The sequence below is a fragment of the Alexandromys fortis genome, unplaced genomic scaffold, assembly GCF_014885135.2.
Source record: "Alexandromys fortis isolate MF-2015 unplaced genomic scaffold, M_Fortis_MF-2015_v1.1 scaffold_146, whole genome shotgun sequence".
Classification (NCBI taxonomy): domain Eukaryota; kingdom Metazoa; phylum Chordata; class Mammalia; order Rodentia; family Cricetidae; genus Alexandromys; species Alexandromys fortis.
Genome location: NW_026068042.1, coordinates 701,109 through 726,561, shown reverse-complemented (window position 1 = coordinate 726,561; position 25,453 = coordinate 701,109). Strand labels below are relative to the sequence as shown.

The 25,453-nt window shown below is 49.6% G+C and overlaps 1 protein-coding gene across 1 annotated transcript in view; it reads right to left on the bottom strand.

The window, feature by feature from the left end:
- The window catches only part of Itgal (integrin subunit alpha L), a 37,824-nt gene that overhangs the window by 6,759 nt on the left and 5,612 nt on the right, over nt 1-25,453 (bottom strand). The window contains exons 7-23 of the mRNA XM_050165950.1: nt 21,024-21,224; nt 20,733-20,883; nt 19,386-19,459; nt 19,162-19,294; nt 15,412-15,563; nt 14,944-15,081; nt 14,324-14,518; nt 14,050-14,180; nt 10,724-10,884; nt 10,486-10,637; nt 8,384-8,473; nt 4,190-4,243; nt 4,023-4,093; nt 3,550-3,691; nt 1,039-1,149; nt 575-654; nt 393-479 (exon numbers count right to left, since the gene is read on the bottom strand). Coding sequence (XP_050021907.1) covers nt 393-479; nt 575-654; nt 1,039-1,149; nt 3,550-3,691; nt 4,023-4,093; nt 4,190-4,243; nt 8,384-8,473; nt 10,486-10,637; nt 10,724-10,884; nt 14,050-14,180; nt 14,324-14,518; nt 14,944-15,081; nt 15,412-15,563; nt 19,162-19,294; nt 19,386-19,459; nt 20,733-20,883; nt 21,024-21,224 — 2,123 coding nt within the window. The remainder of the gene's footprint in view (nt 1-392; nt 480-574; nt 655-1,038; nt 1,150-3,549; nt 3,692-4,022; nt 4,094-4,189; nt 4,244-8,383; nt 8,474-10,485; nt 10,638-10,723; nt 10,885-14,049; nt 14,181-14,323; nt 14,519-14,943; nt 15,082-15,411; nt 15,564-19,161; nt 19,295-19,385; nt 19,460-20,732; nt 20,884-21,023; nt 21,225-25,453) is intronic.

The window sequence follows — 25,453 nt, the reverse complement described above, 5'->3', positions numbered from 1 at the left end:
ACAAACTGGAGCTTAGTTCTGCCTAGCAGCAGGGCCCTGGGCAACACCGGCCTTCTCGGGATCCGTGTTCAGTACTAGGATGCAGAGTAGCTAGGCTCCTCACAGTAAGGGAAACCTCAGAGAGAGAGAGCCTGTGCCAGCCAGTTCACTCCTCTGGTGAACGCTGACCTGAGTCACACACAGCTCCGAAAAAGTCTCCTACTTTGGAACCTTGAAGCCTGCTGTGGTGGGAATGGGTTCTGACTGAACCTGAGACATTCGAGAAGGAAGAGGGCTGGGGACGGGCGGTGAACCTCACAATGCATGTCACCAGGGGGACCCTGGGTGACAAGGACACCCGGGTGGGAAGCCTGGGGTAGACGGAGGGGGTGACCGAGCTCGGCTGCACTCACTCTTCAATAAGGATGTTGACAGGGTACAGGACCGGGATGCGGGTGGCGGCTGAGTTGTCCTGCAGGAGGTTTGAGTCCTCGTTCTCACTGCAAGGGCAAGGTAGAGGGTCGCCGTTAGAAGAGCGTAGCCGGGCTTCCTGGCCGGCTAACCCCAGCCCAGGCACGCGGCCGATCTTGCTCACCAGTGCACAGTGCCATTCAGCTCGACAAAATCTCCCCAGGAGCTGTTCAGCAGTGTGTTGAACATCACCTGGAGGCTGACCTGGCAGGGAGACAGAGGTGAGAGAAGACGGGGGACTCTCAGGGGTAACCTGAGTGTCTCACGGTCCCAGGGGGACTACCTGCCCTACGGTGACCACGGAGTGTGTGCTTCCTGCCTCTCTGGCACTGGGGAGATGTCTCATCCCCGCTGGACCGATGAGGAAATCGGTCTAAGGGACTGAGTGAGGTGTGCAAGCCACAAAATGAATCAACCCAGTCAGGTTTGTCTCATCCCAAATCCAGGCTCAGAGATGCAAAGCAGCTCTGTATACTCTTGTGACAGGACAGACCCTTCCTGGTCAACCACCTGCTCCCTTCCCCAGAGCCAGGATCTCCTCCCTGTTTGCCAGCTCAGGCCCTTGTGGAAGGGCTGCCCAACACTCACCTGTCGGCCTGCTTTGAAGATAGGAGAGCTTACATTGCAGGCCAGTGTCTTGCTCAGGAGTCGCGACTCCTCAGCCAGCTCCTGGCAGCTCACAGGTATTCGGCTGTGTGGCTGGGAATGAGGAAGATTTTTGGTGAACAAAGTCCAGGGTCTCCCAGGACCCACTAACTCTTGGGGCTTGTAGCTCTCAGGACTGTGTTCTGCGATGATACATGCTTAGAGAGGCAGATCCAGAGGAGGCAAAGAGGAAGGCATAGCTGAACCCCACAGTGTGTGACTTTAGCTACTGATACTCAAGAGGCTGAGGCAGGTGGACTGTCTGAACCCAAAAGTCTGAGTCCAACCTGGGCAACACTGAGATACAATATTAAAGAAAACAAGCCGTGTAAAGTGAAATAGGCCAGAGATGCAGGACTTATGTCAGGAGTCCATTGCTGTGTGCACTCTAATATGAAAATCCACAGAACAGTATGTAATACGCTGGCAGGAGACAAGGACAGGGAATGGCACCTAGTCTTCAGCAGGCTTGAGATGATGTAAGAGTTCTGGAAAGATGGTTGGGTGACAGTGTGGCTAGACCAGTGTCAGGGAGCTGCATGCCTAGGAGTGGTTAGAACGCTAAAACTTACATACATTCACAATTTAAAAGAAAAAAAAAAGCTAAACCGGGTGGTGGTGGCACATGCCTTTAATCCCAGCACTCAGGAGGCAGAGGCAGGTGGATATCTGTGAGTTCAAGGCCAGCCTGGTCTACAGAGCTAGTTCCAGGACATCCAGGGCTCAAAAAAAAAATGCTGTCTCAGAAAAAAAAATAAAAGAAAAGGTAAAAGTCTCAACTTGTTTAATCCCTGGAGAGACGGCTCAGCAGTTCCGAGCACTGACTGCTCTTCCAGAGACCCAGGTTCAATTCCTAGCACCTACATGGAAGCTCACATCTGTCTGTGACTCCAGTTCCAGGGCTTCTGACATACACAGACACACATGCAGACAATATTAAATGAATATTAAATTAACCGAACAAACAAAAACAAAACCACACACTTAGGGACAAACAAGAATAATAACAAAAGATAAGGACAGGAATTGCTTGGCTGGGGATTTAGCTTAGTAACAGAGAACTTGTCTAATGTGCTCAAGGCCCTCCATGGACTCAGTTGTCAGTGTTGCAAATGCATGCATGCGTAAGACAGACAGACATAAATGCAGTGGCTGATGAACTGTCCATATAAACTCTGAACTTCTCTGTAATTTACAAGTTTCCATAGTGACCACTTATGACTTTTAAAACAGTATTTGAAACATAAAAGTTCTGTCTGCTCGGAGCGACTATACCCCAGACTCAGCATAGCAGACTAGTCTCTGACTCACCACGCAGCAAAGGAGGGCTTGCCCTTCTCACGTACCACCCCCATCTCCGTCTCCACTCCTCAGTGCTAGAATCACAGGCAGGTGTCACCCTCTTCCCAGCTGTATTCAGTGCTGGAAGGAACGCAGGGCTTCATGCCTGCTGCGTGAGCACCCTGAAAGGTGCACCCTGAAAGTCCTATTGCGAACAACGCACAGCACCGTGCAAACGATGCCAGCCTTCTGCTGGGCATGTCATTTCATGTCGCCAGTGCACCAGAGACACCAGAGCCTCCTTCATGCACAGCTTTTTCTCTCTTTCCCTCTTACTTGGTTTTTAGTTTTTTAGTAGTCATTATTTTAGCTGAGCATGTCGACTTCCACCTTTAATCTCAGCACTTGGGAGGCAGAGGCAGGTGGATGTCTGTGAATTCAAGGCCAGCCTGGTCTACATAGAAATTCCAGGCCAGTCAGAGTTACACGTGAGAACCTGTCTCAAAAAACAAAACAAAATACATACATACTTACTTGTTTTATGTACATGAGTGTGTAGTTGAATTTGTGTGTATAAACATATGTGCATACATACACACACACACACACACACACACACACACACACACGCACCACATTCATGAAGGAGCCCACCAAAGTCAGAAGAGGCAAAAGAACCCTAGAATTGGAGATACAGCGGTTGGAAGTCCCCATATGGATGCTTGGAACTGAACTCGGGTTATTCAGAAGAGTAGTCCATGCTCGTAAGTGCTAAACCATCTCTGCAGTCCCTTTTAACTTTACTTTTTAAGTTTGTGTGTGTGTATGACGATGCACACATGTGTGAGCTTTTTATATGGGGACCAGACTTGGGTCTTCATGTATGCATGACAGAACCTTTACCTACTGACTGAACCATCCCCAGCCCTATTCCAACTTCCTAGTCTCATTTGCCGGGATGGGGAGCTCCGAAAAGAGAATTCAGGGCCCACAGAGCTTATGCCTCAGACAAGAGTTTAATGAGCATCACCAGGCTGAGGATGCAGACATGACCGTCAGGGCCCTCCACATCAGCTGCCATCCCACCTACTCAGGCCCGTGCGGGCTACCCAAAGCTCACTGCAGCAACAGGAGCCTGGAACCTACTCAGGCAGGTGATACCCTTGAGCTCACCTCAAGCATCTCCACCTTACGGAAGGAGAGTCCCGGGGGGAAGACCAAGCTCAGCTGCACCCAGTAAGCATCTTCTCCTGAGTTGCTCAATGTCCACTCCACAGCAAGGCTGGCAGAGGAAGTCAGCTGCAGGACTCTGGAACTGGGGGTTGGGGGTGACCAGAAAAAAGTCATGGGGGCCAAGATGACAGGAGACAGCATTAGGTGAGGTCTTCAGACTTTAGGAGCTGGCTGGCCATAGACACCATCCTATGCTCAGGTCCGGGGCCCTGACACTATATAATCCCCGTGTAAGCTCTGATAATGACTGCCTTTCTCAGAGAAGCAAGGTGAGACCAGAGAGGACGTCTTCTTCCTCGTGGACACAGCCCATTAGTGAAGTGTCTTTTGGCACTGCCTCGGTATTCTTTGCAGCTACCTCAGGAAGACAGAGTTGGACTAAAGAAGGGGTCAAGGGACAAGGGCTTACACACCTGGGAGGGGACAGCAGGGCCAGGTTTGCCTCACACTTCTTGTCCTCACCACAGTTCTTCTCAAAAGGGATCTGAAAGGCCAGGACCCGGAAGGAGGCTCAGGCCCCGGACCTAGCAGGGCGGGACAGGGACCCCAGGCCCACGGGTCTGCCTCTCCTCCCTCTTACCTCCGTTGTCACTGCGTGTACTGAAGGTCTCAGGATGGGCTGCGTGTCCGTGCCCTGTTGAGCATGGAAGAGTGAAGACAGAGTACTCAGGTGAGGGGATGACAGAGGTTCATCTGGACTGACTGTGGTCTTCCCACACCCACAGCCAGGTACACGGTCCTTCTCTGGTGACAGCTTCGCAATGGGAGGATGAGGCTTGGGGTGCCTCTCCCTCCCTTTGTCTGGGCTGGGACAAGGCAGACTGTACAGTTTCACCCTTGTCAGGAGCTCCTGGGCGTCCAACATCTGGCCTCACCTGCCTGCCAGTGGCCCTTTCTCTGTGGTTTGCCTCTGCCAACACCCTATCCTCTGAGGCCTGCTCTCAGACTCCATTTCCCCCAGCATTTCCTGAGCTTCTCCTCTAGTTCAGCCCTGCAGCCCTACTGGGCACTGGGTAATATGAATGATTGTAAAACACGTGGAGAAATGCCAAGGCAGTGTCCTCAGCCGGGGAGGAGTTAGGATGAGACACACACAGGGTGGAGAAATGCCAAGGCAATGTCCTCAGCCGGGGAGGAGTTAGGATGAGACACACATAAGAAGCTTCAGAGCATGGAGAAAGGACTCTTAACCAGGACAAAGACGTGTCCTGAAGCAATGGCGTCCCAGTAACAGCTGTATCTGGATCTAGAATGCCCACCTCTCTGTGTGTCGAGGGCTTGGTCCCGGCCTACGCTGCAGTGGAAGGTGGCAGAATCTCTAAGAGCAAACAGCTAGTTGAAGAATGTTGTTATTGGAGGCAGAAGTTGGCACTGGCACCCCAAGTCTGTCCTCCTCTCTCTTTACGACCCAGCCACAACGACGTGGGGAGGGGACTTTACTGTGCACCCCCATGTGTGCTCATCATGAGCCCGGAGCAACAGAGCCAACTGATGATCATGGACTGGAACCTCTGAGGTCCTGAGCCCAAAGGAACATTTCTTCTTAAAAAATTCTCTCAAGTTCTCATTACCAAAACAGACCGCTGACTAGTGCATTACAAAGAAAAGAAAGAGGGGGAGTCAGAGGTTATAAGAGGCAGCTGCCTCTCCCAGGAGCAGGAGGAACCAGAGCACAGCACTTCAGAAGGAGCAGCAGAGCAGAATCCAGGGTCCACCGAGCCTCGCGGGCGATGCTGGGGCACTGGGATTAAATTCTAAAGGTAATGCAACGCTTCATTCCTAACTTCAGCGGTTACCATGGCTGCATCTAGGAGACTCGTCTTTACGTGGAGAGAGGCCTAGTGGTCCCTGCTGACTGACCCCACCCACCTCAGCATTCACACAGGTGCCCATTACCCATGGAACCATGAACCAAATGGGTGTCCAGGGCCCTGAACCCCTCAGCTGTTTGTCTGGAAGAAGCAAGGTCCATGACCCATCCCCCTTGACCGTATTAGCATACATCACCCCCACATCCCATCCCGCCCCTGCTGCCTTTCCCTAATCTACTCATTTTGTAAAACCCAGAACTAATGACATTTCCCAAGAAAGGCATCTGACGTTGACTGTGCCCTCAGGTGCCCTTCTGATGGGCTGGGTTTTTTCATTAGGGCTGCTGGGGGTCCTTTTCCCCCCTTGCCTAACAAACAGTCTTTTCTTTCCTTTGCTTTCTTTCTATGAACCTGACTGCAGCCTCCCTCTCTCCACGCCTCTCAGCCCCCTCCACTTTCCCTCTCCCCCAGATCCCACTGCTCCTCCATTGCCCTTCAGGTCCACACTGCTGCAGTGCAGCTCACATCAGTGAATCTTCTCCCCATATCTGGTCCCACCCTACGTGGCTTTGGTTGCCTCCATACACATTGGGTATGGATCTGGTCTAGGCCTGGTCCCTGGCATTAGGTTAGGGGTATGGATAAGACGAGATCACTACAACAGAGAGGTCTCTCTCTTTTGCTTGGTTGGCAGTCTGACAAAGGAACAATACAAGGGCAGTAAGCTGCACACAATACAAAGAAAGCTCAGGATTTAGGGAATGGAAGCAGGTACCAGGAGTTCAAAGACAACCTGGACTTCAGAGCAAGCTCCAGGTCAGTCTGGGCTATACGAAGGAGGGGAGAGAAAAGAAAAAAGAGGGAGAAAGAGTCTTGATGCCTTTGTCCAGATGTCTGGACACAGATAGACACAAAGCTAGGCCTGTGCCTCTGTCTGGCTTGGCCAGCACGTCTTCTTGCTCACTAAAGCCACCATGAGGAACTGGAGAGATGGCTCAGCAGTTGGCACTGACCGCTCTTCCAGAGGACCCAGGTTCCCAGCACCCATGCAAATGGTAGCTCCAAACTCCAGTTTCAGAAGATCTGATGCCCACTTCTGACTTTCATGGGCACATATGTAATGCAAATACATACATGCAAGCAAAACACTCACATATATAAAATAAAATTAATAAATATGAAAAAAAATGTAAGTTCATGAATATACATTTCCTTTTCCCACATAAAAATTCTTTGATGTTTCCACAATGCCCTTAACTAGACCGTAAGTCCATCTGACCTCATCTTCCCCTTTGCGCCCATCATCCCACTGTCTCCAGTGTCTTTTGCCTACGCCACATATGGTCTATCTGAACACTTACCTCTCCTTCCTTGGGGACCTCTGGGTCACCTCTATGGGGAGACTTGCCTTACCCCTCAGATCTCTAGCATACATTATGGCAGCCTGGCCCATAATTTGACAGCAGCACCGTTGAGGAGGGTTGTGGCCTGGCTTCTCTGGCAGCAGGCTGTGAGCTTCTCTAGAGCAGAGTCACACTTATGGACCACATCAGAACAGGTGCCCAGAGGGGGCATAGCACAGAGTGGGCCTCAGGGGCATGTGGAGCAGCCAGTATACTGGGCTTGTTTCTTGTAAATGCCCTGCCCTTAAATCCAATTTCCAGGATTGGGGTGGCAGGCGGGGGCACACTCATCATATGACACCAAAGGCACAGAATGAGCTTAACTGTCACCACACAGGCCTCCTCTAGCTCTGGAAGAGCCTCTCTAAGAAGACACTCTACGCTGGGCTTTGGTGGTGCATACCTTTAATCCCAGCACTTGGGAGGTGGAGGCAGGCAGATCTCTATGAGTTCGAGGCTAACCTAATCTACAAGAGCTAGTTTCAGGATAGGCACCAAAGCTACAGAGAAACCCTGTCTTGAAAAAAAAAAAAAAACAAGAGAGACACAGAGAGAGAGAGACTCTATAAACACAGTTCCAAGAGATGGATGGGGACTGAGCCTACTAAGGCTTTGCCCGAAAGATCCACACTCAGGTTCCCAGGTCACCTTCTTTCCCCCGGACCTTGTTGCCTCTCAGCAGCCCAACCAACTGTCAAGCATTTTGAAGGAGGATGTCATACTTCTGACGCTGCACAGGGAGTATCTGATCTTGGGAATTCGGATAGATACTTCCCCCGCTAGCTATGTAGTACCCCAACTGGACATTGAATTGAATACAGAAGGGAAAGACGGCTCATTAAGATGCCCTGTCTTTGTAATATCAGGGACAGGCCTGACCCCAAGCATGGCCTTCTAAAGTTCTCCCTTGCTCTGGGACAATGGCACCGTACCCTGTAAAGGTTTGTCACTTGTGGTTTAATAAAATGCTGATTGGCCAGTAGCCAGGCAAGAAATATAGGCAGGGCGATCAGAACAGGAGAATCCTGGAAAGAGGAAAGGCTCACTCAGTCTGAAGTCGTCACCCAGACACAGAGGAAGCAAGATGAGAATGCCTCACTGATAAAAGGTACCAAGCCACATGGCTAACACAGATAAGAATTATGGGTTAATGTAAGAATTATTAAGAAGCCTGAGCTAATAGGCCAACCAGTTTATAATTAATGTAGGCCTCTGTGTGTTTCTTTGGGTCTAAATAGCTGCAGGCCTGGGCAGGACAGAACCTCAGTCAACACTCCCTGAAGTGTATGCCACACATTGTTAAAAAGCAATGTGGTTATGGCTGATGCCCAGCAGGACCTGGAACAGTTTCACTGAAGAGACCCTCCAGACTCCACCCATTATCTCTTCTTCCTCGGAGCCCTCAGAACCTGAGGAAGACCCTGCCAAACCTTCTTCCCAAAGCAGTTTTAAATACAAACTCCTAAGAACCCCTTCTCACTTAAGTAACACATATTAGCTTCATTGTTGCAAGATAGAGTTTCCAGCCTTCCCTTAACATCCTCCCTCCATTCACCTTACCATCTTTTGGTCCCTCAGTGTTCCTTCTTCCTCCAAAAGGGAGAAATTCAGAGAGACATTGATAGGGGAGATGAGGTCTTGAATGCAGATCTGAGGGTGAGAACACAGAGTCATGAGGACTCTAATGGGAGCCACTCCCCTGCCTGAGAGCGTGCCGCATCTGTCCTCCGTGTGTTAAGAACTTATCCCTCCCCACTGCATACACTTAAATGCATGAAACACAGCTATTGTGTACCAGGCGTTTATAATGTGCTTCTCAGCACAAGTTTTCATTCCTCACTGCCAGACATCACTGATCAGTCCCTCAGTGGCCCACAGGGTTGTAATGGAAGCCCTTGAACCATTGGTGGTGGTTTGAATGAGAACGTCCCCACAGGCCCATATGTTGGGATAGTTTGTCTCCAGCTGGTGGTGCTGTTCGGGAAGGATTAAGAGGCGTGACTTTGTTGAAGGAGGTGTGTCAGTGAGGGTGGGCTTTGAGGTTTCCCACTTAGCTATCTCTGCCTCTTGCTTGTTGGTCAGATGCACACTGGCAGCTACTCCAGCTCTGTGCCTGCCTGCTGCCATGCTCCCTGCCATGATGATCATGGACTCGCCCTCTGAAACTATAAGCCAGTCTCCAGCAAACTCTATTCTATAAATAGTCTTGGCCATGGTGTCTCTTCATAGCAATAAAAAAGTAACTAAAACACCATTATTAAATTGATCCAGGTGTGGTGGTTCATGCTTGTAATATCAGGACTTAAGAGGTTGAGGCAGGAGGATTACCTAGTGCTCCAGGCCAGCCTGGGCCACAGAGTGAGACCTTTTTCAAATGATGTCTTAAAGATTGCTTTAGGGAGCTGAAAGATAGCTCAGTGGTTAAGAGTACTGACTGCTCTTCCAGGGGACCCAGGTTTGATTCCCAGCACCCACAGATGACTCCCAGCTATCTGTAACTCCAAACCTAGGAGATTCGATGCCTTCAGTCTTGCTCGGGCGCCACACATGTAAGTGGTACAGAGACATACATACAGGCAACACACCCATATACATAATATATATATACATGATATATGTATATAATATACACATGTTATATATACATTTATTAAATAACCTATATTATGTATTTATGTATTCTAGACAGTCATTATCAAATTTCATGCAAAAATATTCCAGAGCAATCAGGCTATTCCTTCTTTGACTCCGGCGGCACATCAGCCTTTTGTCATTACTATGGCCGGAACACTAGGTAGGCTCTCAGTTTGAACTATGCCTAAGGGGGCCTGTGGATCACAATCATTCCCAATTCAGAATGAGGGGAAGAGCTCTAAAAACTGCCATGATTGTCTTCAGATTAGAACTGAGAGCAATAGAGCCAAGAACCCACAGACCCAGACCCAAAGCTCAAGGTCCCCCACGCCATATTGCTCTCCTCTCTGGCAAATTTATGTTTTAAGTTTCCAGAGTTAAAAGGATGGGGTGCGAGGAGCAGAGGGACACAGTACTGGTTAGAAACAAACCGATACTGGGAGTGGAGAACCGTTCATGGTGGGTGCCGGCCACCTGGGTAACGCTTCTGGTTCTGTGTGTTTGACACCCCAGAAAAGAAACACAAGCAACAAGCCAACTCCATTTGGACCTTTCAGCAACTGTCCAAAATAATATTTTTTTAAAAAATTGGTCCAATGGCTGGTGAGATAGATGGGTCAAGGGTTAAGAGCACTGGCTACTCATCTAAAGACCCTGGACACAGCTCCCAGCATCAACATCGCGGCTCCCAACCACCGGGAAGGATTTGGTGCCTCTTCTGACGTGCAGGCACGCATGCAGGTAGAGCACTCATAAAATACATATACAAATAAACTTTTGAAAAAAACAAAAATCGCAGCAGAGGCTGGTGAATCTTTGTGAATGTGGCCAGCCTGGTCTACAGAACGAGTTCTAGGACAGCCAGGACTACACAGAGGAACACTGTCTCCAAGAAAACAAAAGCAAAACAAACAAGCAAAGATGTCAATGTCACTGTCACAGATGTATATGCGGCAGAGCTAAGCCTGTATGCTCATTGCTTCTCTCTGTGGTCAGTCCTTCCCAGAACACCAGCAACAGCTCCTTACCGGGAAGTGAAATGGGAAGTCCTTGCAGGTTTTCGTGGGGGTGACAGGTGTGTTCCCGCTGAGTTTGTGGCTCCCTCCCGAGAACAGACCTCGGCTCCTCGTCCGGTGGCCGTCCAGCTGCAGGGTGTAGCTAAGGTTGACCAGCAGGCTACCTGGACACCAAGGAAGATGAGAGTGGAATGATGGAGCATCCTCCCAATACTGGGAGCTCTTCTGGGGGCAGGAGGATGGCGCTGACCTTGAAACTGAAGCGTGAGGGCCTTGATATGGAAGCACACCTTGAGGGTGACTCCTTTCTTCTGCTCCTCACTGGCTGAGAAGGAGCACTCCACCTCATGGACCGGGATTTCGTTTGGGGAGAAGGACATCTCAGTGACAACGTCCACCACCGGCCTCGAGCTGCAGAGCAGAAAACCGTCCCACTGGACTGGTGACACACATATGGGGGCTCTGTCTAGCAGAGGACAGAGGGCTATCTTTCTCTGTCACTGTCAGAAGTCCCTCAGTCACAGCAGCAGTGACAGCTACAGCCTCCCCAGTTCACTGGCCACGTGACCCACTCTTCCATAAAGAAATGGTCTTTGCTAAAAGAGAAGCCAGGGCCAGTGAGCTGATGGCTCAGTAGGGTAAAGGCGCTAGGCATCAACACTAACGACAAGACTTGGTCCCCAGGACCCACATGGTAGAAACAGAGCAGAGGCCTACAAACTGACCTCTGACCTCCACATGTGTGCTGTGGCACACACGTGTGAATGTGAGCACACACACACACAAACACACACATACATATATAACACATAAATAAGTAAATAAACATCATTTCTTGTTTTTGAGACAAGGTTTCATTATATGTCCTTGGCTGCCCTGGAAACTGCTCTGTAGACCAGGCTGAATTTGAACTCAGAAAGATCCTGCTTCTGCCTCCCAAGTGTTGGGATTAAAAGAGTGTGTCACCACAAACAGTCAAATAAGCATAATTTTCAAAAACGGTGCCAATGATGTGGCTTAGCTGGTAAAGGCACTAGCTACCAAGCCAGATCACCTGGGTTCAGTCTCGAGAACCTACAAGTGGAAGAGAAAGCCGACTCCCTTCGGTTGTCCTCTGACACCCCCTAAGTGCACACCCACATGCACATATACATACATACACACACATACATACACACACATACATACACACACACATACATACATACACGCATACATGCACATACATACATACACACATACATACATACACACATACATACATACACACACATACATACACACATACATACATACACATACATATACACATACATACATAAATACACATACATACACACATATATACATACATACACAATACATACATACACACATACACACATGCATACATACATGCATACATACACGGCTTTTGAAAAGAGAGAAAGAGAACAAGAGCAATCCAAGGGTGCAGTAGCACACGCCTACATTCCTGGTACGGTAAGCATGAGACAGAAAGACCACAGCCTAGGCTATTGAGATCCTAAGAGGGAGGGAGGGAGAGAGAGAGAGAGAGAGAGAGAGAGAGAGAGAGAGAGATCCACTTATGTCACGTGATACAGTGGTGGTGGGGTCTATGCTGGGGTTTGTGGTATTAGGAAATGGACTTAAAGACTGTACCCATTGTCATATGAGAGATAGACAGACAGACCGACGGACGGACGGATGGATGGATGGGTAGATTAAGACCAGGTCTTACTATGTAGGCCCTGATAGGCCTGGAAATCACTATGTAGACATGGTCATGCCATATGATATTCAGAATAAATTTCAAGCTTTTTATTACCCATGATGTATTTATCACCTGTCTCAGCAGTTTTATTTCCTAGCACAGTGCCCTGGGACAAGCACATTCCAGCCACACTTGCCCTCCTTCCTGTCAGCCTCCTACCTTCCTCATGACTGGGCACCTACTGGGATTTCTATAGCGCTCTTAACCTAGGCTTCTGCCAGCCTACACAGTCCCATCTTTCAGTTCTCAGCTCCAACACCAGCCCTCAGAGATCTGCACTCGGCTGTCCCTGCTACTGATGGCCTTACAGGAGCCCTCTCATCTCCTTGTAGCCCTCAGCTGTCCAACTGTAAGTTTTCATTATACGTATCTTCACAGACACTCAGGGCCTGTAGGGCCATACTTCTATATGGTACGGCAGCCAGGCTAAAGCCATAGGCCACACCCGAGGTGGTCACGTACCCTTCCAGACAGGCTGTAGCTAACCTAACAAAAGGTCAGGATGTTGCTCTGATCTTTCTTTGTAATTTGGAAGATGCCTAAAAAGAGGTGCTAATTTAGCCTACATGACAGCAACAGCTAGCATACAGATCAGGAAGATGTGATAGCAAGCACAGGTAGATGTGGATGTGACCAAAAGCCATTCACCTGGTTACCTAGGAAACAGAATGCTAATGATTTTACCCCTCAGTTTATGTTTTGATATATAAGACTGTTGAGAGAATAAACGAGAGGAATTCTTCAGCATGTGAACTCAGGATTTCATGAGGGATCTCTGAGAATCTTCATCCTGATAAAGCCATGGGAGTTGTGTTTTTATTCCTGTACCTCCACCCCAGTCCAGAGAGAGATAGTTCATGTTGGGGTCTGGTCCAGAAAAATAATTTATAGTCTGGGCTAACATCAGACCCCGACAGGGGCCCAGTGTCTGACCCAATGTTCAAGATACAGCAGATGCTGAGCACAGTGGTACAGCCCTATAATCCTGGCAAAGGGAGGTAGAGGCACAAAGACCTTGACCTCAGGACAGCCTGGGCTACCAGACTGAGCTCTAAGCCAGACTGTACTCAATGGTGACTCTTTATGGAAAAGACAGAACAAAATCCACATATGAAAACAAAACAAAAGGTTTGGCAACCAGGCTAAGGTGGTGCAGATAGAATACTTCCTCGTCTGCCCAGGCCTGGTTTCCATCCCCAGCACTGCCACAAAAGCAAAAAGGAAGCCAGCAAAAAGTGTCAGAGTGTAAAGAAGCCTGAGTTTAATCCCTGGGACCCACAAGGTAGAAGGAGAGAACTGACTCCCAAGAGTTGTGCCCTGATCCCCACATGTGTGTGGGGTGTGCATGAGAGTAAACACACGCACACACACACACACACACGCATGCACACACATACACACATACATGCACACACATACACACATACATGCACGCATATACACACATGCACACACACATACACACACATGCACACACATGAGCATAATTTTCAAAGACATAATATGTGATAATATCTATTCTTCGTACCCGGAACTAACAGAGCAGGAAATGTCACCACCGCTTCAAAAATGGAGAAACTTGGGTTCCAAGAACCCAAGTCAGCAGATTTTAACATCATATAACGAATTTAGGACCAGAGAGACTTGGGTTCAAATCCCTTCTCTGTCTCTGAGTATCAGCTACTGAACCTGGAGGAAACCATGAAGGAGGGCTGGCCCCGAGGGCTGGAGTATAGTGCCCCCGAGGCTGCAGGGAGTAAGAGAGCTCCACTGATCAGGGTGACTCAGGAAGCCCATCTTACCTCAGCACAATCACCCGGCCCTCAGCTCCTACAACTACGTCTGCCAGCCTGTCCCCTCCAAGGTCCTTCACCCCATGGATGGAGCGTCCAAACCACCGGATTCCTGGGGACACCTGGGTTCCTTGTATTCTCTGGGAGACAGCAAGAGACAAATGGATGGTAAGCTGGCAGAGGCTAGGTGCAGGAAACCAAGCCAAGGCTCAGACAGGACCATGAGCCTGGAGGCTTCAAGGCACATGGGATCCCAATTTGATGGGCAGGCAGGGTACCTTACCTGGCTTGGCTGGGGATTGAGCCCTCCGGGCTGCCCATTGAAGATATACACAGCTCCCTGCTCCTCCAGAGGGGCTCCCACGGCCACGTCCGTCAGCCCATCTCCATTGATGTCTGTCAGGGCAGCTATGGCAGCTCCAAACCGCCCAAGTGGGTAGCCAGGGTCACCCTGCAGCTCTGAGACTATGCTGAACACCTTCAGGGGAAGGAGATAGGTCATATCTTAACCCCTTAACCTCAGCAAACTTCCAGAACGTGGCATTGCAGTCAATACATTGACGAGCACAAAATAAGAAAGGTGTGACCAAGTCCCTCAAAGCATCACAATGCCACCGACTTGCTGATAGCCTAGTTTCTGTGCGCACATCTGTAACAAAAGGCTCATGGTGCTTAGGAGACGATCACACAATGAAATGAGGCCATGTATTCAAGACACTCGGCACCGGGCCTTGCACAACATACCACAAGGAGTGTCAGCAGCCCTTTGCTATTTAAAGGGTTTGATTGGCATAGCGAAGGAGAAGCCCTTCAGAATAACCCAGACCTGAGCAGAGCTTCCCTCCTTGCCGCCTCACCCCTTGCCCTACCCTTCCCTGCCTCACTGGGAGCCCTGGTTCTCACCTTTCTTCCCTGGTAAATGAATACTCGGCCTCCTCTCTGCTCCCCATAGAACAGGGGCGCTCCAATCAGCAATAGCTCTGTCTCACCATCCTGGTCCAAGTCAATGCTACATAGTTCCCCACCAAAATAAGATCCAATCTGTGGGGACAGGAAGGCATCCGAGGAAGAGTCAGCAAGGCCAGCAGGAGGTGCAGGTCCCCTCCCAGCTCTCAGCTGCACCATGTCCACCTCCCCCCAGACCCCGCCCAGACGACCCCCCCCACCCGCCGCCTCAAAAGCAGGAGCAGCTCCAGGTTCCACCCTTGAGTTTATGTGAACTAAGACGAGTTGGGCCCCTGGAGGGTCAGTGTCTTAAGGCGGAGAAATGGCCATTTACCTCAGAGGCTGTTCTAAGCGGCAATCATCCCCACACTGCACAGTGTTTGCAGGACCCGCTGCACTGGCAGTTGCCCTTCCGGTCACACTCACCTGAGTCCCTTCAAGTTTCTGGGTCTGACTCCAGTGTCCTCCGGCTTGAGGAGCTTGGAAGAGCAGCACCTGCCCCACGTGCTGGTATCGCGGGGCGCCCACAGCCAGGAGTGGCGCGGAGCTGTGGTAGGGCAGCCAGGCCACGCTGTAACCTAATGAGAGGGGATCAGAGTTAGAAGCACAAAGGCTGCTGGCGGAAAGAGAGCCCACGACGCTGGGCTTACAACAGAGATACGTGGGAAGATCCGGGAGACCGTTTGCCTGAGAGGGGCGGCCATATGCACTGAACAGCTTTACCACCCCAGAACTTCTCAGTTGTGGACAACCTGCTAACCGGAAACAGCCAGTCATGTGCCCCTGGACACAGAATGTCAGCTGAGGCACAACTTATTTTATTGCCTGTATATGAGTGCTTTACCTGTACATATGTATGTGTCTCATGTGTGTACTTAACAACCACGGAGACCAGAAGAGAGTGCCAGATCCCTTGAAATTGGTGTTACAGATGGTTGTGGGCCACCATGTGGGTGCTGGGAATCAAACCCCCGTCCTCTGCGAGAGCAGCCAGCGCTTTAAATCACTGAGCCTTTTCTCCCACCCTTCCCACAAGGTCTAATGAAGGAGGGGAATCCCACCCTGCTATGGCCGGTACCATTTCACACTGAGTTCCGGGACTGAAAGAAAAATAGTAATCTAATCTTCACAGATGAACTGTGACCAGCCACCTCAAACTCCTCCAACCATGCCTTCCCAATCTGCGAGCCAAAAACAACCCCTTCCTTCCCTGTTGTCTCGTCAGGGATCTATTCATGGCCACAAGTAACCCACACAATACCTCAGGAGAAGGCAAAGAGCCGCCTGTGGTGGCGCACGCCTTTGATCCAGCCCTTGGGAGGCAGAGGCAGGCGGATCTCTGAGTTTGAGGCCAGCCTGGTCTACAGAGCGAGTTCTAGACAGCCAAGGCTACACGGAGAAACCCTGGCGAAGTTGATGTGCACACTGGAAATAAAGAGGTGATGCGCAGGGGGACACACGTACTCAACATTCTATCCAGGGAATCTGCTGGTTCCCTCTCCGTCCCAGCTACTCACATCAAAAGGAAGGGAAGGGAAGGACATTTGAGAAACATCCCTGCTTAACATGGTACTTCAAAACCCTTTTTTAGGGGCAGATAGCTGGTTCAGATTAAGAACACCAGCTGTTTTTTTGTTTGTTTGTTTTTGTTTTTTTTGTTTTGTTCTTTTTTTTTTTTTTTTTTTTTTTTTTAGAGGACCCAGGTTTGACCTGTACTGCCACGGCTCACAGTTCCAGGGTATAAGACTCCCTCTTCTGGCCTTCAAGGGCACAGCATGCACGTAGTAGTCCACAGACATACATAGAGACAAACCTATGCTCAAACAATACAATATATATGTCTCAAAAGCAAAAACAAAAATCTTTTCACCAAGACACCACCAAAAATGAAAACAGAAACCCCATCCCTCCCAAAGCTGAAGCCACAAGCAACACTGAAAGACATCCACAGCTAATCAAAGATGACCACACGTCGCTCACTTTCTGGTGGCCCAAACTGCAGCGACTCTAGAGGCAGAAGAGCACCACAGGAGAAACACCGTCACCCAGCTCCCCTGACCACTGTGAATGAGACAGAAAACGCTTGTGCACTGTGGGTGGCAAGGCCTGATCAAACAGGCCGTGAAGACCTCTGAGCCACTGCTGGGGCCAAGATCAAACCTTGAGAAGTTTTGGCAGGAAGAAGAAGGCACATGATCCCCAGATGCTGCTCTGGGTGTTGTCATAATAAATAAATAAAAGTAGATACGGAGAGAGGCCCTTTAATCCCGGCACTCGGGAGGCAGAGGCAAGGGTGTCTTTGAATTTGAGGCCAGCCTGTTCTACACAGTGAGTTCCGGGTGGGAAACTTTGTCCTCCCCCCCCCCCCACCAAAAACAAAACAAAACCAAACCAGAAGTAAGTATGGTTCAAGAGTCTATTCGATTCTTTTTGCAGAACAGCTGAAAACAAAAGCACGGGAAAGGAGGGCAAAGAGACTGAACCTCATCCCTGTCCAGGGAAAGTATTCATGAGCAAGCCTGAAGGATGCCCTTGGGAGCCAGTGAGGTGGCTTGGATCCCAGGGCTGTGACTTCCTAGCTATGTGACCCAGTGAAAATCACTCCACGCCTCTCAGTCTGTTTATAATCTTAAAAAAAGGGAACAGCGCCAGCTGCGTGGAAGTGGTTCTGAGAATCAGATAAGACCACAGATAAGACCAGAGATGTAAGAGCTTTTTGCACCCGCTAGTGAGAGCTAATATCACAAGGACAGCTAGAGAGAGGAAAGGTTGGCCACACAGAGTCAACTGAAGAGCATCAGGGTGCAGCCCTGGGGTAGCCTGGGAAAGCTCCTCAGATGGACCAGCAGCCTAGAGCTATGCAGGGTTAGACCCCTGGCAACTGTGACCAGACAGACACATTTTTTTTTTTATTTTCGAGACAGAGTTTCGCTATAGCTTTTGGTGCCTGTCCAGGAACTAGTTCTTGTAGACCAGGCTGGCCTTGAACTCACAGAGATCCTCCTGCCTCTGCCTCCCAAGTGCTAGGATTAAAGGTGTGCGCCACCACTGCCCAGCAACACATTTTTTTCTATGTGCTTAGCATGACTTTTTTTTTTTTTTGCAGGTGCTAGGGGGTTCTCTGTGTAGCCCTAACTGTCCCAGAACTCACTCTGCAGACCTGACCGGCCTCAGGTTTGCCTGCCTTTGCTTCCCAAGTGCTAGGATTAAAGATATGTCCCATCACTGCCTGGTAGCTTAGCATAATTTTTTAAATGTTTTTATGTGCGTACATGCTTCTGTGAGAAAGAGAGAGAGAGAGAGTGCGTGTGTGCCCTGGGTGGCCAAAAGTGGGTAACAGAGTCCCTGGAGGTGGCGTTACAGGTGGCGTGAGCAGCCCAGTGTAGATACTAGGAACTCAGCTCTTGTCCTCAGCACGAGCACCAAACACTGTTAATCTTTGAGTTCTCTCCCCAGTTCCCCCCAATCTCCACCTTCGTTCTGAAACAGAATCTCTCTGTTCGGGTCATAATGGCCTCTGAACACCCAGTCTTCTTGGCTCAGTCTCCCAAAGTGCTGAGATTATGGCCCTGTGCCATCATCATGCCCAGCTGAGAAGATCTCTTGAAAGTAAATAAAATTTAGCCAGGCGAGGGTGGTGCACGCCTTTAATCCCAGCACTCGGGAGGCAGAGGCAGGCAGATCTCTGTGAGTTCGAGATCGGCCTGGTCTACAAGAACTAGTTCCAGGACAGACACCAAAGCTACAGAGAACCCTATCTTGAAAAACAAACAAACAAATAAATAACTAGATTCCTGAGATGGCGCAGCAAGAAAAGGCTGTTGCCACCAAAGCTGATATGCTGAGTTCCACCGCTGGGACACACATGGCAGAAAGAACCACCAATTCTTGCAAGTTGTCCTCTGACCTCCACACATGCCCTATGGTAGTTGCAATCTATCCTGTACATAACAGTTTATCTCAAAAGCAAATGTTCACACCTATAATCTAGCATTTGGGAAGCCAAAGTAACAGGCTTACAGTGAGCTCCAGGTTATCTCAGACTAGGTTAGACCCCACCTCAAACCTTGCTCTCCCTCAAAAAGGAAAGAAAGAAAAAGTAAGTAAGTTAGTTAGTTAGTTTCTGCTGTTATTTTGAAAGCTTGTCTGAGCTACTTTCCAGAGCAGGGCACGCACCCAGATAGCCGTCTCTCATATCTGAGGTCAGTGGTTCGTTCCCAACAAATATGGCATTCTGCAAGTCTCCACTGAGGTCCAGAAAGCCTCCAGCCCAGTCCTTTGCTCCAACTGCTCCCACAACTGCATGGCCCTGCTTGGGGAAGGAGAGGAACAGGGTGAGTGTCACCCTGAAGCAGCCGAGCCCATGTCAGCCCCACAGCACCCCCTCATCGTCCTTGCACCTTGCTGAGGTCTGCGCTGATCCCACTGGAGGAGAGTTCCATGGAAAAGGAAGTCCTGTCCTGTAAGTTCGTGCCTGTGGGACAAAGCAGACCCAAGGAACACTGAGAAGAGAGGCATTTGTGGGCACAGCGAGCAAGAGCCACAGCATGGACCTCAGGACAAGGCAGAAAGCACTAACTCGAGTGTCAAGGAATCATTGTTTTTCAAGGGTCTGACAGCACAGTGGACGGCCCTATGCCTGCGTGCATACAGGCAGCACTAATTGGACTCTGTGTATTAGTTTTCCGGGGTTTTTGTTTTGTTTCTAATAAGGACTAGAAATTGAGAGGAGGTTGGTGACAGGCGGGTCTGGAAGGATTAGAGGATGAGGTGAAGGAGGACTGACATGTTCTGTATATTGAGTCAGGAGTGGTGGTGGACACCTTTAGTCCCGCTACATGGGAGGCAGAGGCAGGCAGATCTCTGTTTGAAGCCAGACTGGTATACACAGCGAGTTCCAGAACAGCCAGGGCTAAAATAAAATTATATATATGTATGAAATTCTCAACAATTAAATAAAATACTACACATTTTTCAAAAGAGTTTTCCAGTTGTGGGATGCCTTGGCCACCATTGTACCAGAGCAACAGAAAAGTAACTAAGATGGGACTATTTTAAGCCAACTACCTTTGTTGTTGTTGGTTACAGCTGCCAGGAAGGACCAGCACAGCAGCTGAGTTTTACACCCAGAAATAGTTGGTATTGTCTTCTTTTTTATTTTATTTTTTTGTGACAGGGTCTCTCTATGTAGTCCTGTCTGTCCTGGAACTCACTATATAGATCAAGCTGGTCTTGAACGCACAGAGCTCCTCCTGTTTTTGCTTCCTGAGACAGGACTCCACCAGAACTAGAGACATGCACCACCTCCACCAGACCTTATTCTCATTTCACAGAAATAACAAAGTGAACAGAGAAGAAATAGACCTGTCTGAGGTCACACAGCAGGTAAGAGGCAGCAAGGATCCTGGACTAAGTCTTCCTGGTCCCGCCCTGTGCACGACCATATGTCTTTCTCTGAGGTGGACCCTGAGGCCACATCCACACACGGGGAACTTCCCTGTGGATCCTGATTCCTATAGAACACTCCTGGCTGCCTGGAGAAATGTCCCCGTTTTCAGTCCTCCATCTGCAGACATCACCCCAAACCTCCTCTTATTCTAGGTCAGGAAAGAGTGCCTGCGGGCTCCTCACCCTGGTTCCTGCCAGGTGGCCCATCCTACGTCATGTGGGGCCCACAATCAGTGACTGTGGGGTGAGCCATCTCTCCAGGCCTTCCTCCCCACCTGCTGCCAGGGTCTGGGACTCACCCTCAATTGCGTAGATCCTATTCTGCAGTTCATCAAACAGGTCCTTGAGTTTCTCAAATGTGTCTAGAATCTTGACAAAATCACTTATGGGTTCTGAGGCAAATTTATGAAGACTCTGCTGACTTTCTGTGTTCCTAAAATGCCTTCCAACCTGCGAGGGAGGCAATGCAGAGCTGGAGCACCCCCAAAATCTCTGAGCAGCTTTCTACCAGTCAGAAGACCTTGGCACAGTGAGGAGGGAGCCTGTGGCTTAGAAGAAGAGGGGAGACAGCATGGGTCCGGGGACCGTACCCCAATGATGTAGCGGATGATGTCTCGGGCGGCGGTGATGTTCCCATTATCAGTAGCTTCTCCATCTGTGATGATGATAAGCACTTTGCTAGCATCTGGCCGGGCACCAGACTCTTCTTTGAACACGTTTGTCCTGTGTACCAAGGAAGGGGCATGTGAGATTCCTCTCAAAGCAGACCCCAAGGCTTCCCGCACCCATTTCTCACCAAATCATTGCCCAGTCAACCAAACAAAAGCCTTTCTCCACTCTACCAAGCAGGTGTTCTAAGCCTTCAAGTGTTCCCCCTAAGCCCCTACCCCAAACTTTGGCCACCCTCTCCTTCTGTTCTGGGTAGCCCAGAGGTCTGTTCCAGAGTTCATGTGTAGCTATGGGGAAGTTTGAGGAAGGGGTGACTCTGGGTTTGGCCACCCTTCATTCTGATCACATGACAACCACACTTTAGTCAGCTATAGGTGTTTGTCTCTGTGAAATTCCAGTGGGGAAGAGGACTCCATGGCCAGAGAGATTTGGAGTCACTTTTCCCAAGTAAGCAATCTATCAGTCGCTACTCCTCCCCCACCATGCCCGGCTGCCTTCGGCTCTGCTACAGCAGAAGAACTGTTTTCTTTCTTTTTTTATTTATCTATATTTGAGATAGGGTCTCACTATTGTGTATTCCTGGCTGGTCTGGAACTTATGTAGGCTAGACTGGCCTCGAACACCCAGAAATCCACCTGCGTCCACCTCTAGAGTACTGCCATCTGCCACAACACTCAATCCAAAAAGAATCTTTTCAAGAATATAAATCAGATTTGGGTGCCATGTTGATGCCTTTGATCCCAGCACTCGGGAGGTCAAAGCAGGAGAATGGTGAGTTATGAGTCAGCCTGGAGACTGTATCTCCAAAAACAAAGTAAGCACAAATGAACACACATCAGACCATTGCTCCTGTATTTGGGGAAGCCGAGACCTCACTACAGACTCGGCCTCGCCGATCTGAACTCCTGCCCCCAGGTCTGAGTACACTTCTGCAGGGTCCCCTCTTCCTTCTTCTCCAACCACATAGACAGCCTGGTTCCCTTTTTTTATTTCGCAATCTTTAGTCTGAGTCTACTTATGTGATTCACGTGTGTATGTGTGGGGCATGTGCTCACGAGAGCAGATGCCTACAGAGGCCAGAGAGGCCTTAGAGCTCCTGGAGCTGAAGTCCCAAGCTGCCCAGTGTGAGTGCTGAGAACTGAGTTGGGGTCTTCTCCAAAAGCAGCACACATCCTGAACTGCTGAGCTGTCTCTCCCACACTCTCTTTGAGACGGGGTTGCACTACGTAAAGGACAGCTGCCTAAAGTCCCTGTGCAATTCAGGCTGACCTGACACTCCCTACGTAGCCCAGGCTAACGGGGAACTACACAGTTCAGGCTGTCTCTGAGCTTGTGACAATCCCTCTGCCTCCTAAGTGCTGACATTAGAGGCCTGTGCCACCCACCACATTTGGTTAGTTGCCTCTTCAGTGTCCTCCCCAAGGCTTGGTCTCCTGAGTGTGGCACTATTGGCAGCTGAAGGAACTCTTAGAGAGTGGAACTTAATGAGACTTCTCAGGAGTCGTTGAAGGGAATAGCAGGATCCTGACTCCTTCCTCTCTCCCTCCTTGACATCCAAGTCATTAGGTGAGTGGTTTCTTTCCACCGTGCTACCAACCATGGTGTGCTGCTGTGGCCCACAGCAGGAGAGACTGGATGACCACGGACTGGAGCTCCCGAAACTGGGTAATGGTGGGAACTTAGCGGTAGCATGCTGCTCTATACGATGAGGCCCTGGGTTCAAATCCCGCAACACACGTAAGATGCCAAAACTGTGTACCTAAACAACCTTTCTCTTTATAGGTTCGTGGTCTCCTGTTTGTGACAGTGACAGAGAGCTTCCTCTGAGTCTGTACGGCTCAGGTCTGCACATCTAGGAAGTCTTATCTATAGGACCCCTCTCTAGCTGGGTGTAGTGGTACATGCCTGAATCCTAGCACTTGAGAGAGTGAGACAGGAAGATCAGGAGTTCAAAGTCAGCCTTGTGTGCACCGTGTGTTTGAGGCCAGCCTGTGGCTATGTGAAAGAAAGCCTGCCTCCCTGTCTCAAATCGCTGCTCCCTGCCAAGGTCTGGCTCTGACCTGGCTCTGACCTTCATATACAATGTCACCTTACTTTTCTGTATAGCACGCACATCTGCTGTGTTATATAACTCACTTATCCTGTTTTTATGTTTCTCACTCCGACTGAAATTTTAAGCTGCAAGAGGGCAGAAGCTTCGTTCACTAGTGGCATGAATGCTTAGACCTAGAACTTGACAAAGAGTCCTCCGATGGCAATGTCTGGCCTGTCCTTGTCTACTAGCTAAGAACAACTTTTTTTTTAAATCTTGACAGGACATAGAGTCAAACAACGAAGACTAGGTAACAGATGCCACCTACAGACAGAACACTGCAAGGTTTGTTCTCAGGTCTGTGCCGAAAAGTTGGCAAAGTTCTGGTTCAGGCACAGGACGCTACCAAGGGCAGTCAGAAGGCAGTGTTTGCGACACACATTTTCATGACCACATTTATCTCTCATGAGTGACACCTTTTAGAGTTTCTGGTCACCCCATGGGGACCTCTTCCCCTAAGAAAACCCCTTCCAAAGAGGGACAAGGTGGGTATGCCTGTCATCTCAGCACGAGGCACACTGAGGCAGGAGGATTTCCATAAGTTTGAGGCAAGCCTGGGCTACAGAGTAAGTACCAAGCCAATTAAGACTACACAGCAAGACTCTGTCTCAAACAAGCAAACAACAGTGGGGAGACTCCAACGTCCATGTTTGTTTCATTGACCACACTATAAGGTAGATCCAGGCCGCAGCTCAGTGGGCCTTGAACACCCAAATCAGGCTCAACTAACTGCATTTTCTCTCCCGGAAACTGGAATCGAGGTTTGCACGTCTGGATTGAGGGACGGAGACGGCTAACCTCCAAGTCAATGTGACTCAACCTTGTCCCCATCGCAGCCTCTACAGGGACAGTGAAATGGCCACCACAGATCAAATGAGCCCCAGAAGACAGAGACAGAGCAGCACCCAGAGAGTCTTCAAAGGCGCAGTGCGTGCTGTGTACGTTATACTCAACACACACACATGTGTGGCAGAGAAAACGAGGGAAAACGTGAAATGGTAGGGGTCTTTCCCTCTGTCCACTATCTGCATGTGCATCCAGGGGATCATGGGAGGAAATGGGGACACGAACTCTATAGAACTCTCTAGTCCTCAGTCTGAGCGCCCACCCCTGCTGGCACAGTCCACTGTTTCAAGGGAAAGGTTTGCTTTTGCTTTAGTTTTAAAAAACATTTATGTGTTCATCTGTGTATATGATGTGCTGACGTTTTCATGTGTGAGGATACGCACATGCCACTACACACGTGGGGTCAGATGACGACCGTGGTGTGGGTCCTCAGCTCCCATCTTGTTCAAGGCAGGCCTTTCCTATTTGCTGCTGCCCCATGTCATCAGGCTGGCTGTCCCCACAACATCTAGGGGTTCTTCTGTCTCTTGCCATCTTGTTTTTGCAGTGTTGGGATGATGGACAAGTGCCACTACCTCAGACCTTCGTATGGAGTCTAGACATCCGAACACCACGCACACATTGCTTTCGCTTTTACCTGCTGAACTATCTTTCCAGCCCCTGACCCCTGTTTTGCTTTTTGTTTGTCTGGTTGGTTTGGTTTTTTGAGACAGGGACTTTCTACAGAGCCCTGGTTGTCCTGGAACTCCCTACCGTAGGCCAGGCTGATTTCAAACTCATAGAGATCCTCCTGCCTCTGCCTCCTGGGTGCTGAGATTAAAGGCGAGCAACACCACACCCGGCTGCTGTTTTGGTGTTTGGAGATGGGGGTCTCACTATATTGTCCGAGCTCACCCTGAACTCCTGGGCTCCAGTGATCTTCCTGCTCCAGTCTCCGCACGTCTAGGATTATAAACCCTTATGGCTGGCTCTCGGCAGGCTGGGGGGGATTGTTCTAAAGGCTTATGTGTGTGTGCGCGCACATGCTCGCACTTGTGTGGAGGCCATAAGAAGACGCAGTGTCTCTTCCTCTGTCATTCTCTGCAGGCTTTTGCAGCGGGGCCTCTTCTTGAACCAGGGCTCATGTGTTCTTAGCTAGGCTGGAAACCAGCAAGGCCCCCGCTGAGCCTCCTGTCTCTGTCTCCTTCAAAACTGGGGTCACAGGCATGCACTGGGTACTTGGCTTGTTACATGGATGTAACTTTGCTCCTTATTTATTGCGAGACAAATCTTTTAACTGCTGGGCCATATTTCCAGTTGCCCGATTTTTTATTTATTTATTTTTATTTTTATTTATTTTTTTTTTTGAGACAGGGTTTCCCTGTGGTTTTGGAGCCTGTCCTGGAACTAGCTCTTGTAGACCAGGCTGGTCTC